General features: G+C 41.0%; 1 protein-coding gene across 1 annotated transcript; it reads left to right on the top strand.

Annotated features, from left to right (window-relative positions):
- The first annotated feature begins 211 nt into the window (after window positions 1-211).
- Window positions 212-13183, top strand: asip1 (agouti signaling protein 1). Its single transcript, XM_062411979.1, has 4 exons — window positions 212-310; window positions 10767-10938; window positions 11390-11442; window positions 12613-13183. The coding sequence occupies exons 2-4, from the start codon at window positions 10773-10775 to the stop codon at window positions 12769-12771; spliced, it is 378 nt and encodes a 125-aa protein (XP_062267963.1). The 5' UTR covers window positions 212-310; window positions 10767-10772; the 3' UTR covers window positions 12772-13183.
- Window positions 13184-15616: the final 2433 nt, after the last annotated feature.

Here is a 15616-nt window from a genome sequence, read left to right as displayed (position 1 = left end):
AGCAGCAGGGCAAGGTACTTCTACTTAGGCAAGGCAGGACGAGGGGGGGGGGGGGGGGGGGGGGGGGGCACAAAGGGGGTTTGCAGAAAGAAGGAAAGACGGAAGCAGAGGGAGGGAAACTGAGGCAGGACAGAGAGAGAGAGAGAGAGGGGGGGGGGGAGAGAAAATAAAAGACAAGATCAGAGGTGAAGGGAGGAGAGGAACGTGGGGACTTGTGGATCAAAGAGGCAGAGACACAAAGACGTTGCAGCGAAGAGAGACAGAAGAGACAGAGGACGGAGAGAAGCTGCAGACGGAGCTGGAAGCGCAGGTAAGACACTTTCTGACTTCGTCTTGTTCCAACAGTCCAGGAGACGTGAGAGAGACGTGAGAGAGACACTCCACTAACTGAGATCCTCGAGCTTTGATCCTGGACGTCACAGACAGAGAAAAACATCCTTAGTGAGTTTGTTAAAAAGAATAGCTGCTTTTTAAAGGATCCCCCCCCCCCCCCCCCCACCCCCCAGCTGTGATCTGGGCCCGGTGATAAAACGAATCTGCGTGAGGCTGATCTGTTTGGATCGTTTCCAGGTCTCCAGCCCGTTGAGACGTCTCTGTGTTTAGTCCCAGAGAAAACAGACCCCAGGCCAGCAGGTAGTAAAAGGTCTGCATCACCGAGACGGCTTATTTACCAGATCTGCTGTAAATACACGTCCTCAGGTCTTAACACAGGTTCACAGCACCATGTGCAGTGAGGAGACGCCTGTGTGTTGTTCTGGACTCAGAGAGAAACGTGGTAATAAGTGAGTTATAACAGGTTGTTATCGTGTTTCAGGTTTCTGAGAAGAGATAAGGTGTTTGTGTGTTTGTGTGTGTGTGTGTGTGTGTGTGTGTGTGTGAGGCTTGCTCCCCATGAAGCTGGTTTTGGGATGAACTGGACGGAGGCTAAGAGCAAAGAGAATTTAAATCTTAATATTCTATTCGCAATGTTTTACTAAACTTTAATATTTGTGCGCGCTGTACTTTAACAATTGAATAAAAGTAGTTATTTGAAAACTTTTGTATATCTACGTCTACTCCTAAATAAGTCTTTTAACTGTATAAATAATTCCCTAAATATCTTTATAATCTTTTAAAACAATTAACGAACAATAGTTATTTTTGCTGACAAACTGCTGACAAACTATAAAACTTCAGTCGGATAAATCTTTCAACAGAAAGTCAATAAACGATGATGTGCTGCCGAACCAGTAGAGTTTGATGGAAGCTGCTCTGGATTCTCACGGTGGTGAGAAGGTTCAGGGTCCGATGTGTTAATGAGCGCACTTCACACACAGCGGCTGCCATCTTGTTAATCACGTGAAAGACTGAGCGACAGTAAACGGACGTCAACATAAACACGTGGATTTGTACGGAGCTTTATCAGCATGAAGCATTTACTGCTTTTGTGATCGGACACGTTTACTTATGTCACTTGTTATGGTCTTGGTTATATGAGAATAAAGTTGCAAATTTACAAAAATAAAGTTATAACAATATTTAAATATAGTCATAATACTGCGAAATTTAAATAATTTGCAAGTTGTGTGTCATTTTAGAAGGAAAATATCAGAACATCAGTTTGTAGCCTAGCCTCTGTTTGGATATAATTCACAAATAATAAAATATTTCATCTTGTGTAAATCAGCTCCACGTTAAAAGATTGTGTAAGAAACTGAGTGTGTTGAGCAGAAAGAACCAAAGAGACGTGAGGAGGAGAAAACGTTTGTGCGTTGGACTGTGAGTTTGTCGTGAGTCACATCTGGATCATGTTCAGGTTCATAGTTTCTCCAGAAACAGTTTGGTTCAAGATCTGGATCCAAGGAGAGAAACTCAACTGGGATTCTCCTTGCTCCTTGTTTACCTTAAAAAATTAGTTTAGTTAAATCACAACTTTATTATTGTAAAGTTGTGTGTGTCACACTGTGATGAGCGGATGGTGATAGTCCTGTGTGGTGATGGGGGGGGGGGGGGCTTTGTCCAGACCTGACAAAGGCAGATGATGGATGACAGGAAACCGACCTGTGGTTAATATTATACTGAGTTTCCTGCCTGTTGGTCCTAAGAGCAGGGACCCCACAGACGTGTTATTCAGGCTTTGACCTCTGACCTCTTCACTAGGTTTCTTTATAAACACTCTCGCTGTTGTTTCGATTCATTTGTATATTTATAAGATCAAATAATTGCATTTTGTTTTGACCTTATTGTTCATGTTAGGGCCTAGATTGTTTTTACATAGAAAATTGTACATTTAGAGTAATTACAATATTTAAGTGAACTGATTAACTAATTAAACTACCGGTTAAGCTAATTTACCGAGGCCAAACAATCATACACAGATACAAACAATCTAAAAACAGTCTGGAAGATATTAAATATGTAATTAAATAATGGAGAATAGAAATAAACAAGATAAAATCTGAAATACTTAATGAATTATTGGCCATAAAAAAACATCTTTTACCTTAATGTATCTGCTTCAAACAAATAAGCTGTGAACAGTTTTATATGGCTCCGAATAAATGACCTGTAGTTTTTGCACATTTCCACCAACTATCTACTTCTAGAAAATATGTATTACAAGTATTAAGGCATTCATGAAAATACTATATTAATATCTTACAGACGCAAACTGTCTGAACTGCATGTTTGCAAAGATACACTTTTTTTTTATCGTAGTCTGGATATCTAACCAAACTGTGAGAGGGAAAGTAAACACACATTCCACAACACACTTAAAACTGCACCTTAGTTTCACAATAAATCCCAAAAGCTGGAACTGTAACAACAATAAGAAATGAGCCAACTTTCAGCTTTTGTCTGACTTCACATGTAAAGTGAGCAGAGGAGGTTCAGAGCCAGAAAGCAGCTGAATATGTGAATGAGTCTCTGAGCCGTTCTCCTGAGAGCTGCCCTGAATACCTGAGCCAGACGAGTCCTGAGCTTGGAAAGGGACAGGGGGACGTGTCCCTCAGCTTCATTTCTGATGCAGTCACACCGTCCAATATTATTTAATGAACAAATATAAAACATTATTATTATTGAACAGATTTTATATGTATTTTTCGACACACAGAATTACAACCAACTCCATTTTTTAAACCAGCTTTTGCTCCGGGACACATTCACTTGAGTCTGAATTGTTCTCACATTAACATTTTCCCAGCAGCACAGGAGGAGGCAGCTGTTTTCACCAAACACTAAATATCCTCTTTCCAAATGGACAAATGGAGGATTCGTCCTCAGCCATGTTTTTGGTGAACGTGCTTTTTGAACAAACTAAAAAATAGTCGCCGGAAAATATCTGCTTGGCTCCAGGTCTCATTTCTAAAGTACCTCTTATGGTTTTTCCGCTCATAAAACATGGTGGGTTCATCCGACATGAGGTAGAAACACACAGACTTAATTTAACCTTCAAGAAAACGGGTTTCAGACATAAACATCTTTGTTCTCTAAGTGAAAAACTGTAGCATACAAGTGGCTCTTGAATTTTCCATAAACTGTAGTTTACTAATAAATATACATGAATGAATATGAATATTTCTAAAAAATGAAGTTCCAAAGTGTAATTTTTGGACCCTTAAATGTTAATTAACATTTAAGGATTTATTATTTACCTAGAAACATGCAGAGGAGTTAGAGTTTTGTTGAAGTCGAGTCTCAGGCTGCCTCAGTGCCAACAACCTTAATCTCTGTGAAGCCTGAGAGACAAAAAGCAGGGCAGGCAAAACAAAGAGCTGTGATAATTGAACTCAGATGAATGTATCACCATTTTGATTGAATCTAATCTAATCTCTGGATTCTGGAAACTGTACAGTCGTATAGTTACTGAGGAGGAAGATTGAATCGATCAAATTAGACTAAATAAAAAAGTGTGACGAATAAAAGAAAGGTTTTGAAAAGGGAACGTGACGTTTGTGTCTTCTTATCTCTCCGGGGAGAGACTGCGATGTTTCATGGTGTCGTTATTCAGCCATTTGGTTTGCAGCAGTTGTTCCTTTGTGCTGATTGTTTTCCAACAGCTCGACCACAGGTTCTCAGAGTTCACTCAAATATATGTGAACCTGAAAACAGCCTGGATAAGTCCCAGTGTATTTTGAGGTCAGTATTCTGCAATAAAATAAGATGTAAAATATGATGCTGCTAATATTAATGTTTAAGGAAATAACTGTAGGGTCTGTTTTAAAGTAAATGTTATTTAAATAAAATTATTTATAGTTTGAAAATACCAAAAAAGAAATTAAAAACCATTTTGCATCAGTTAAAAGTAGTAAATCGACATTTGACACGTTTTCATAAATTAACCTTCATTCTTATCTTAAATATAAACCTGTGAAACTTTGGGATTTTGCGCCTTAGTGACACGAAAATCTATCCACAGCCCCCCCCCCCCTCCCCCCATGTGATAGCTCCCACTACTGCAGGTGGGTCCAGGACGTCTCCGAGCCCCTGACCCTAAAAACAAACCCTTAAAACAGCCCTTGAGTGACCTTGAGTGACCTTGGTGTGTCCTGAGTTAAGGACCGAGCTAAATGTCCAGGAGCTGTGATGTCGGTCCTCCTCTTCGCGTGGGTCCAGAGTTTCAAACAGACGAAGCACAGCTGAGCGTTAATCCTGGGTTTTGCGTTCCATCGGCGTTAGCACACACCGGGCCTGAGGTTCAATGAGCCTTCTGGTTGATGTTAGCCTTCAGGTGCGCAGAGAGTCGGGGGGGCGAGTCAGTAGGGAAACGATGTTGTGGGAAACGACTTCAACATAAAACGTTGTTCGGTCAAATCGGCCGACAGACGAGCCTCGGGTGTTTTAACTGCAGCCGTCACACGTGGAATTTACGACGTTACAATTTATATATCGTGAATTTAGTTTGAATTATCTGAGGTTTAGCGACACACGAGTATATAAAGGTTTTTCCTTTGATTCTCGTTGTTAGTGGGACGATGAGGAAAAACAGCAGTTGGATCGTCAGAACTACCGCTCGGGTTGAAAAGCGGAACCATGTGTTTGTCCATGTTCTGCTTCCAGGATCTGTGTCCACCTACTTTCTTCACTTTAATCTAATAACAGAGCCTCTAATCCGATAGAAGTACGCGATGCTCCAACGCAGCTGCGATCCCTTACCGCCATTAAACCTGCTGCGAGTAATTGGGGCTAATGCTCCTCAATTTTCAAATAACACCGATGATTTTATTAGTGGAAACGTTGATGCATCGCTGTGGAATTTCACCAATTTCCAATAGACTCAGCAACAACAAGTGTTCATTAGAGAAGACATGCACGCACTTGCTTTGCTCTCAAACTGCATCTGATATATATAAACATTCACCCGTTAGCGATAACACTTATCCTTTGAGGGTCGACGGGGGGGTTGCGGTTGGGTGGGGGGGGCTGGAACTAGAGGCGGGTTATGACCGTCTGTCTTTGGGCTGACACTCACAGAAAAGCAACAGTTCATGCTCACGATCATTACCTCCGCCCAGAAAGTTATGATTTCACCTCCGTCCATTCCTTTGTCGTTTGGTTTGTGTGTTTTTTCAAAAAAACAAGACAACAAACAATGGAACTTGATGGAAGTGGTGTAATGACAAGGAAGAAACGATTAAATGTTTGTGTCGATCTGGATCATGGGGCAGATACTGGATTCGTACAATTGCAAGATTTGGCATTTTTACAAAGTTTTCACAGAATTTCCCAGGAAATAATTGACGGATCTTTATCAAAAAATGTGTCCAAGCATCTTTGACGAAGGCCGAATTGTGATGATGTGACTGTTGGGTCAGATCTTCACCATAACGGCAGGTCACCGCATCCTGAGGGCATTCCGAGTGCCTTGGAAGATGTGTTTGATTTGTTTGACCAAAACTTCAGATAGGTCAGAAATTAATTTGACCAACAAAAGCAGAAATTTGGTGCGAACCTCAAATATAAGAGTTGATCTGCTTGTTGGCTGAATGGTTGTTTGTCTAGATATCAGCACCTGTCCAGGGCGTCTGGCCCAATGTGTACGGGGATGGTTCCAGCCCCTCCACTACCCTCAATAGAAAAGTGATATAGGTAGAAGATGGATGTATCATGTGCGTTCTTTACCTGGGGAGGGGGTGGCAGCAGGATAGAGGGAAGGGCAAGCTGGCAGCAGTGGTGTGGGTTGTTCTGACCGATCCAGAAACCTTGGGATTCCATGTGGATGCTACTTGGACAGATAAACCTCCAACCTAAACAGACCGAGTAAGGCAACAATATCCCCCCGTGGCAGTAGCCTCACGGAGACGGATCAAAAGCTCTGGGCCACTTCTAAATTTATTCTGGAATGGTTTGAGCAACACGACGACGGGTTCACGGAGCTGCCAAATTCCTCAGATCTCAATCGGATCGAGCAGTTGTCCTGAAACCTGCAACTCTGTCCGGGTTTTAAATTGGGCACCGCTGTCTCGTCATGGTTTTTAGAGACATTAATTCAGACACGCTGGGTTGTTCAGGAGGAGGCGGGTATGTTTACACACTCGGGGAAATTTGACCTTCGCCTCTCGCCCATCTGTGAGCAAACTAGGTCGTGAGATGAGCAGCTCCTCTTGGACTTTCTCAGCTCGCACACATGGCACCACTCACCCCCCCCCACCCCCCGCACACGGAGGGTTCTGATCCCTGTTGGGAGTGATCCTCCTGTTTGTAGAAAAGATGAACTACACCCGAGCCGCCCGGGTTCATGGATGTTAAATTTTCCACAGTGTCTCATTTTCTTCACACATTTGACGGATGGCTCGAAACACCTGCGTCCCTTTGGACACGGATGTGCTGATCCACCCCCCCCCCCCCCCCGCCACGGCTACAGCAAGCTGTGGCACCCCCTGCAGTATTGATCGTGTGGTGCCTCAATTGATTTCCGTTCTTTTATCCAGAAGTTTTTTTATTTTTTAGATCAATTTTATCATGTTAACCCCAGTGCTTTACCCTTGTATGAATATTATCATCAGACCAAATGTTTCCTCCTGAATCCTGCAGCTCCGATGTTCCCTGAAACTTTAAAAGGGTTGAGACATTGAACCTGGGAACATTTTATTCTTTCGATTGTAATAACCTTGAACTTTCAGCCGCTCCAGTTTTTTGGGTTGAGTTCCATTAATCTCTCACAGGCGTTGATGTCAAATTTGGGAATTTTTCTGTAGAACAAGTAGAAAAAAAGAAAACTCTACTACTCCTCAAGTTTCCCAGCTCATATTTCCATAAACCAGATTAGTCCTTCTCCTTCCAGTTGGGTCATTTAAAAACACATTATATATTGATGGATGTGTATTGAAGCGTGTGTATGATGTGCTTTGTTGACATGAATGTGCATTTTTTTACTTCCTTTCTTCTTTTTATCTTTGCATTTCTATTTTTTATATTTAGATATTTTATTATTTATCTCCAGATGGACACTTAAGAAAAAATAGGACTTTAATTAAATTGATAACACAATAATACACACAACATTTTTGAATGAAATGTTTAAACAAAATATTTCAGATTTTTCTAACCACAAAACTCTCAGAATTATTGACCCTTTCACATTTATAGTGAATTTAACTGTGGTGTCATAAGGGGACCGATGGCAGGATTTCTAAAAGTAACTAGAGTCATTGTTCTATTTTCTCTGCTCAGGTTCCAATGATTCTTCCTTGTAAATACAATTCATCATGAAGTCTAACATAAAAACCCCAGGGGGGCTTTTACCAGCATCCATCACCTCATTAGCTCCGTCCCACACCAGAGCAGCTGTCTCACTTCTCCTGCTTGTCCAGTATCAAACTCTATTACGCTGACAAACACTTGAATAAACAGAGAGAAGCTGATGTTCAGATGTTCATCGCCTGGTTGACGCTGAATCACTGAAGTAGCAAAAAACTGAAACCATCTACATGCAGCTTTGACTATATATCAGAAGCCTTTATTCAATGGAGCTCGCTGAGGGAGACGGGGGGGGGGGTTGGCGATTGACGTGCAGTAAATGACCCGGGAGTTGAGAGTTAATCATTGGATGCAGCGAGGCATGTCCCCCACAACGTTTAAGACTTCACTTGTGAAACCACAACTCAAACAATAAGTTGGACACGTTTCATCTTGGTTCTCAGGCTAATCGTAGCACCGAGGCAGACATTGTAGAAGTACTCACTCATCCATGAAGAAGCCAAAACAGCTTTTTAAATGTTTTTTTAAACGGCGTAAGAGGAATCGCATTGGGCTGTCGGGAATCTGTTTATACTTTCTTTTCTGTCTGGCAGAGAGTTGAGTTAAAATCAGTGATAATGTCGCCTCCAGAATAACCTGTGGGCTTCCTCATCTTTCTGAACTCCTGTACACATCAAACCAAAATGACGTTATGCTGATGACACACAACTGTATGTGACGGTGTCTCGTGATGATTACACATTTTGTGAGGTTTTCTGGATCCAAATGGAGAAAAAGTTAATCCGAAGGTCGGTTTACAGACACATTGTTGTTGTTGTTTCTGGTGCATGTTGAAATTTGGAAGGCCTTTAAAAAGTCTCAGTTTTAAATCACGTTTGAGGCTCAAAAACAGTTAAATGTTTGATTTAATATCTGCATTAATGTCGACAGAGCAAGTAAACACACGAGTGGCAGCGGTGGTCGAACGCAGGTGTGTGGACGTCTCAAAATTCAGATCTCAGAGGTTTTTTTACATAGGTTCTAAAGCCAAGGGAGAAAAATTGGTCACACGGTTGTTTCCAAATCTGCTTTTTATCACTTTAAAAAACACACTGACATTTGAGTAAAGGAAAAAAGGATTCATGATTTTACATTGAGCAGACTCTGCTAATGAAAAACTCTCCATCGATCCAAAAGTGAGCTGCAGCGATCCAGAGGTCTGCGGCGGCAGAAAGAGAGAACACACAGAACCGGGTTTAAAGCCCTCACCATCGGCCGCCAGTTTCTATAATGACTTGTACTTAAAGTCAACTTTCTCAGAGTTTGAACCAGGACGAGTTGCTTTATTGTGTTAGATTTTAGATGTGATGAGGCAGCTTTTATTTTAGAGTCTCCCTAAGGAGCTGAGAGCAGTTTGCCAAACTTTAAACATAATCCTCCTCAGGCTGGTTTTGGATTAAGTTTGGTTTACGAACATTTATCTGGTATTTTGTTTTTCTGTTTGTGTGGTTAGAGTTTTTTTGGGATTTTACTCATGTTTTCCAAGCTAACATTTTGTCAAACCTTTATCTTATTGTATAATTGTGCTGGTTTGCGGTGGTCTAACCTTATTCGTCAAGACCTTTTTTTTACAACCAATAATAATAACACAGATAATAATAAAAATAAAGATAATAGCAATAGACATCACATGATAAAAGCTTTTTTATGGATATGCTGAAAATAAATCACATTTCTCCAAAGACGTCATTTGGAGACAATCTGCTCGTAGCGATCAGTGACGGAGCTAATCCAGGCAAACCATTCATCATATGGATTGTATGGAGGATGGGTTAATGACCTATACTAGCCACCAGGGGTCAATCAAGATATGTGGCTTTACTTTTGGGCAGGTATCATCTTTGTCCATCTTTATTTACCAATGTGTGATTGGTCCATTGTTAGTCTGGTGGTACACATGGCTGCTTTAGTGGGAGAGGACCCACTTCCTATATACAGTAGATGAGGACTTATTATAAGAAAATACAAACACAGTAATTCCTAGTTTCAGGTAATTACAGACAGATGAGAACATCATATGTCCCCTTAAATCGTACACACTGGACCTTTAACAGAAGCTTAAGACTTCCATCGTGTGTGGGTCCAACAGCAGAAGCATCATCCCTGGAACCAGCAGAGCTCCATCAGGGGATGAAAAGGGCTGTTTGATAAATAAAATATTTAGGCCTTAAATCTCTTCTTTAAGAGAATCCACTGTGGTGGATCAAAGGACCATCTGGGAGCAATTAAAACTGAAGAACTTTTAAAGAGGTAGTTATCGTAACTCGTGCTCTTTTGTTATTGAACACATGATCATACCATCTGCTGATCTGTGAGCTAAACGTCTGCCCACCTCCCGCTTTGGTTTCTAAGAATACAACAAAGGCAACGAAAGGTCGCTGCTGCTGTGTGGCGCCGGGAAAGTGTGAAATCAGATTGGATGTTACAGTTGTAATGGAATAAACCTGTGACACAAAGAGTGGATTGAACGTATCATTTATTGCCAGTAGGAGAAAGCCAAACCAGAAAATATTTTGTTCTACCTTTTCGCTGCCAATGCTCAGCAGCTGCGTTCAAACATCAGAGTTTATTTCAATGCTCGTTGAGACCGGCCGACACCATCACGAGCTGAGAAGGAAGAACCTCTGATGAAGCCTGAGGCGAGGCAGCAGCAGCAGCATCGCACAACTGTCAGGGAACAGGAGAACGTGATTATTTGCAATGACAATCGAGAAGCGTTGTGTTAAATTCGCAAAGAAACATCGGAGACTGGTTATTTCTCTTAACAAAGAACCACCTGGTATTTATTATGTGGGATTTTGTGGATGGCAACACATATTGGAACGATTGAAAAAGCAACAGGAGTCTGTTTCTCTAAACTGTTACTGAAGCCGGCTTCCAAAAAGTCAGAGCACACAAACAGTTGAGGCGATGCTGAGGGCGAGCGAGCAGAGACTCATCTCACACGGTCCTGACACAAGACGTTCACGACACATCTCTGTACCAGAATCAATTGAGCGTCCTATTTGCTAAAATGAAAGTTTGTATTGTTCCTTTTTCTGCTCCAGGGAAAGATGCACTCCTTCCTGCTGCTCGGCTGTTTTGTCCTCGCCACCACAGAGTCCTTCCTGGGCTCTGCCCACATGATCGCTGACGAGAGACTCTCCACCAATAAGGTGGTTGTGTCGAACATCGTGTCCCAAAGCCTCGACATCGCCTCACCCCCTGTCGTAATCATGGGTAAGTTTCATTTTATTTTCTGCCAAACTCTATTAATTTAACTGTAAACACCCTGTCTCCTCCATGTTAGCCGGTGGGACACGGACACAACTCAAAGTCACTTTACACAGCAAACTGATTTTTGTCAAGGATAGTTTCTCAATCGTTCTTATCACACTGATGTTTGATCACTTTTCCAGAAAGATTAGTTTTACTTACTGACTTTAATTGACTGACTCATGATTGGTCGATCATGCATTAACGGCCCCCCCCCCAATTGCTACAGCACAGAATCTGGCTCCAAATGTCCAAGATGGCAGCTTTTGTATCTGAAATACTTTGGCTTTTTTCTCGACAGTGGGGGGAGGTGTAGAGGAGTCGTCCATCTTTATAACTTTATATATATATATATATATATATATATACATATATGTAGTGCTCAGTATTTACATTTTCTAATGTTCTCTTTCAGAGTTACCCAAATCAGTCAAGAGCAAGAGAGCAAAGAAACAGAAGCAAAAGAAGGTGAGCACACAATAAACCTTGACAGCATGTGATTGTGTTTGTTGTAAAAAGGATGCATCAATATTTTATCATTTGTAAAGTAAATCCACATGTGTTACAAAATGACCACAATTCAAAAGGTCTGTTTAACTGAGATCCCAAATGAAAGCCCACCTGTTGAGTTGAGATTATTTTACCACACATACTGTTTCCAAAGTCGAAGAAAAATTTATCTCATGGTCAAATCTTATTTCTTGTTCTTTCACAATCTTTTGTTTTCGTTGTGTGAATATTGTTGTGCATGGGTGATGAAGACAGGGACAGTCTCTCAGGGCAGAGGCTTCCGTGCAAAGGGATGTAAAAAAAGAACTGATATTCAAGCAGGAAATTAATCGTCAGGCAGCAAAACACATGGAAGAACTTAAGAATAAGTTCAGGAAAATGAAACACAAACTCACGAGGAAGCTTAAAGTCCAAAGTTGATCATGGAACGATGTGCAGGCGAGGGGAGAGGAGGTTAATGTGACTGATGAAGTGGGAACGGGTGTCAAAAATAATAAGAAGAATCAAAAGGAGCTGGGTCGAAAAGTAAAAAAAAAAACAGAAAAAACTTAAGTCCTCTCCTCTGTGACCTTGATCATAAAAAAACTATTTTTAACTTACGACACGTGGAGGATAAAGCACAATGACAAACTCAACGGTGTGTGGACCTACAATTCATGTGAGGCTTCCTGTCCCGTCCGAACAGAATCAAAGATCCCTCGAAAACATTGTTTTCAGTTACACACAGGCCACACAGTTAACCATCAGCTACTCAGCCCAAGGAGAAACCAAAACAGATCTTGTATAAAACCAAAAAGAAATGAAAATGGTGAACATAGACCTTTTTTTCTTGGTGCATCATTATTGGATTTAAGGGGATTGTTCGACCATTCTGGATTTAAATACATTTGTTAAGTAAAGTTAGTGTTTTTAATTTTGTGAACCCCAAGTTTACCAATGTATTTAGGTGAAGAAGAGGTACAAGATACTTTCAGGTCATTTCACTTCCTTAGAAAGTTTAATGAGGACTGAGTTAAACAACATTGAACCTCATTTGAAATATCTTCATCTGTAGTTTGATGATGTAGCACGAACACCAACCGCTTCCAAAGTTTCACCACATGTTTTGTTTCTCTTCCTTTCCGTCAGAAAAAAATGGCGAGGCGGCCGCGCCCCCCGGCGAACTGCGTTCCCTTGTGGGGAAGCTGCAAATCCTCCGGCAACGTGTGCTGTGACTTCTGTGCCTTCTGCCATTGTCGGCTCTTCAGAACTGTGTGTGTCTGTCGAATGGGCAACCCCCGCTGCTGAGGGGCCACGTGCAGCCGACCCGGCTCCGGGCTCACAGGGCAGAACTTCATGCTGCAGCAGGCTACGTGAAGTGAGGGGACTCACTTCTGGGTTTGGTCCATGATGTGTAAGTCTGCCTGAAGTCCACTGCATGAGAGCACTTTATCACAGAGGCCTGCAGCACAGTGAACGTTCCCGAAGACTCCGACAGGGTGTGACTTCTGTAGCACTGCAATCAAACTCCTCAATAAAAGGTTTTTAAACAAGTCTCTATTTTACTTTGAGCTTTTAGCATGCATAGATAGAGTTTATGCTCAAACCATTTTGTATATTGCTTTATTTTTTACACAGAAAAAGATGAACGTACAATAACTTTTTTTTGTGAGTATCAGACATTTTATAAACCTTTGTAAGAATAAAGTCCTTTACTATGTTTTCAATGTTTTTTGTCTTTTTTAGCCCACGTTTATTTTAACAAAGCTTGTCTCATGTGTCTGACTTCCCTCGAATCGGCTGTGGGTCGTGACTTCAGACAGAACTCTTTAAAAACAAGTTAGATTTCCAATCTTGCCAGGCACTTGAATTATTTGCTTCTCAAGCAAGAGGAAAATTGTGTATTTGTTGGGGATTATTTTCAGAGGTGGATTAACACACAGGTGTTGCCTTAGTATTTCTAGTGGCTGCACAGTGTGTGTGAGAATCAATCAAAAATAAACTGCACTGTGTAAATAACGGAACATTTGATCCAGTGTAAATTTATTAAATGCTCCGTTTTGAGGGAAAGAGTGGAGGCACATAGTAAAGAACCAATTTGTCAATGATTTGAATCTGCCTTTCAACGGACGAAACTAATCACATAAATAGTTGAATATACCTAGAAAATAACTTAAACTGTTTTTATTATACAGAGATATGTACTGTAATACGTCTGAAGAGCTAATACACTTGTTAGCACTGAAATTGTTTGATTTAAAGTGTTACTTTCTGCATGCAGCTACACAATGCGCCTGCTGTTTACGTGCTTTAAAACAGGCAGGACCCTCGCTTCGCCCAAGAGCCCACATCTGAACACAGAGCAGAGCTGGTTGGCTCAGCACCTGGAAGAGAACACAGACACATGGTCCTGCAGCCTTCCTGTTGTTTTGTCTGCAGAGCTTTAGCCCGGAGGACAGAGATCAGTCTGCTGCTCTCAGTGATTCATCTGACCTCCAATCTTACCTGAAATAGAATTTACTCAGATGATCTGGGAGAAGGGAATCTTCATCCTGTACTGTCCTTGTACCTGTGCCAAGTAATGCTCTGTAGACCTTTATAATCAGATGCATCTCTGAAAACAGACAGTTCACATCAGCAGTCTGGACACCCATTGACTCAGGCCTGGTTAAGGTTTTTAACTGGTGCCTGTAATGGGGGATAAGACTAATCCTGCTGTGATCGGACTGACTGAGAATAACAAGGATATTGATATCGAAAGAAAAACATTGTGTTCAACGTCTCCATCATTTATATCTTACCAGTAAAACGATCAATTCTTTTTCTACTTGTCGGAGCCGGTAAAACTTTGTGAAGTCTGTCAAACTGCAAAAAGGCGATTTCACAAAGTCAAATGTTTTGTGGAGGAAACTGTTGCAATCCGATTTTAATTAAACTTTTGATATATATATATAGAAGTTAACGATAAGATGCTGCTATTCAATATTTTTGGGCTATATTGTTTTATCAATCAGGGTAAATTAATCTTTCATTTGTAATTTTTAGTAACATTATTGTGGATTAACATTAAATGTCTTCAAGACCTTAATGAACATGTCGTTGATGTAAAATGATCCATCAACAATTAACACAACTGTAAAACTGTTTAGCTCATTATTGATTTAACTATATATCGACTGTGTAGGTGATTTTCATGGCAGATATTATGTCAACAACTTTCTCTGCACCATCAGTGATGAACTGGTTTAGAAAGAAGAACACAGTAGATAAAGGTCTTTAGATGGTGGTGACCAAACCGGAGGGAAAAGTGAATATTTGTTCTTCATTAACAGTAGTTTTACCCCGGCAGTTCTGTGTCAACTTAGTGTTTAATTTTAACGTTTTAAATTTTAACATTTTAAAAGCTTGAAATTATGTTACAGCACGTTAAGCGCGAGTACAACTGAAAGCAGGGTGGGCCCGAACATATTCGTCCAACATCTGTCACATCAAATGAAAACAAGTGCTGTTTGCCATAAATAACGATGATAAAATCCAATTCCCATGAGCCGATTTCCAAGGAACAACTACAGGGAGCCAGGTCATTATTTATGACGGCTCCTGCTCAACATCATCTTGCTTGGTTCAGGTCTGTCCTGGAGTTTCTGATCTTTGGTTCCGTTCACCCTTGGGCAGAGGTTTCACATTTGTAAACATGTGATTATTATAAATTTGTCAGAGGAATTTTTCCTTTGACTTCGAAAACTGGAGACATGTGTACACACACACACACACACACACACATATATATAAATATGGATTGTTTAAATGTACAAATCAATGTGATTAAACCATTGACAACTCGCACAATCAGAAATCACAACTTCCTTTTGTTGGTCTCCATTTCGTTAATGGTCACGATCGACCATAAACAGCACCTGTTGATCAACAGGCTAATTTCTGTGCATCAACATTAATAAACTTCTTTGCATTGACCTCTTGTGACTGACCCACATGCACAGATTCCCAGGTAGACTGATTTATAAGGGGAACATTGCCTGCAGGTGGCAACATGCACAGGTGGAAAAATCGGACTATTTCTCAGTGCACGGCATGTTTTTGGTTTTCCGTGCACAAATACATTTGGGTATGGATGCACATTGTTTTCTGAATG

Source organism: Platichthys flesus, chromosome 2 (genome assembly GCF_949316205.1).
Source record: "Platichthys flesus chromosome 2, fPlaFle2.1, whole genome shotgun sequence".
NCBI lineage: Eukaryota > Metazoa > Chordata > Actinopteri > Pleuronectiformes > Pleuronectidae > Platichthys > Platichthys flesus.
The sequence above is the reverse complement of the archived record's forward strand: the minus strand, read 5'-3'. Positions and strand labels throughout refer to the sequence as shown.

What these genes read in the sequence shown, in the direction of transcription:
- asip1 (XM_062411979.1), top strand. Translation starts at nt 10,773, where the DNA reads ATGCACTCCTTCCTGCTGCTCGGCTGTTTTGTCCTCGCCACCACAGAG. An exon ending in ACCCCCTGTCGTAATCATGG is followed by an intron (nt 10,939 to 11,389) that starts GTAAGTTTCATT and finishes GTTCTCTTTCAG; the next exon opens with AGTTACCCAAATCAGTCAAG. An exon ending in AGAAACAGAAGCAAAAGAAG is followed by an intron (nt 11,443 to 12,612) that starts GTGAGCACACAA and finishes CCTTTCCGTCAG; the next exon opens with AAAAAAATGGCGAGGCGGCC.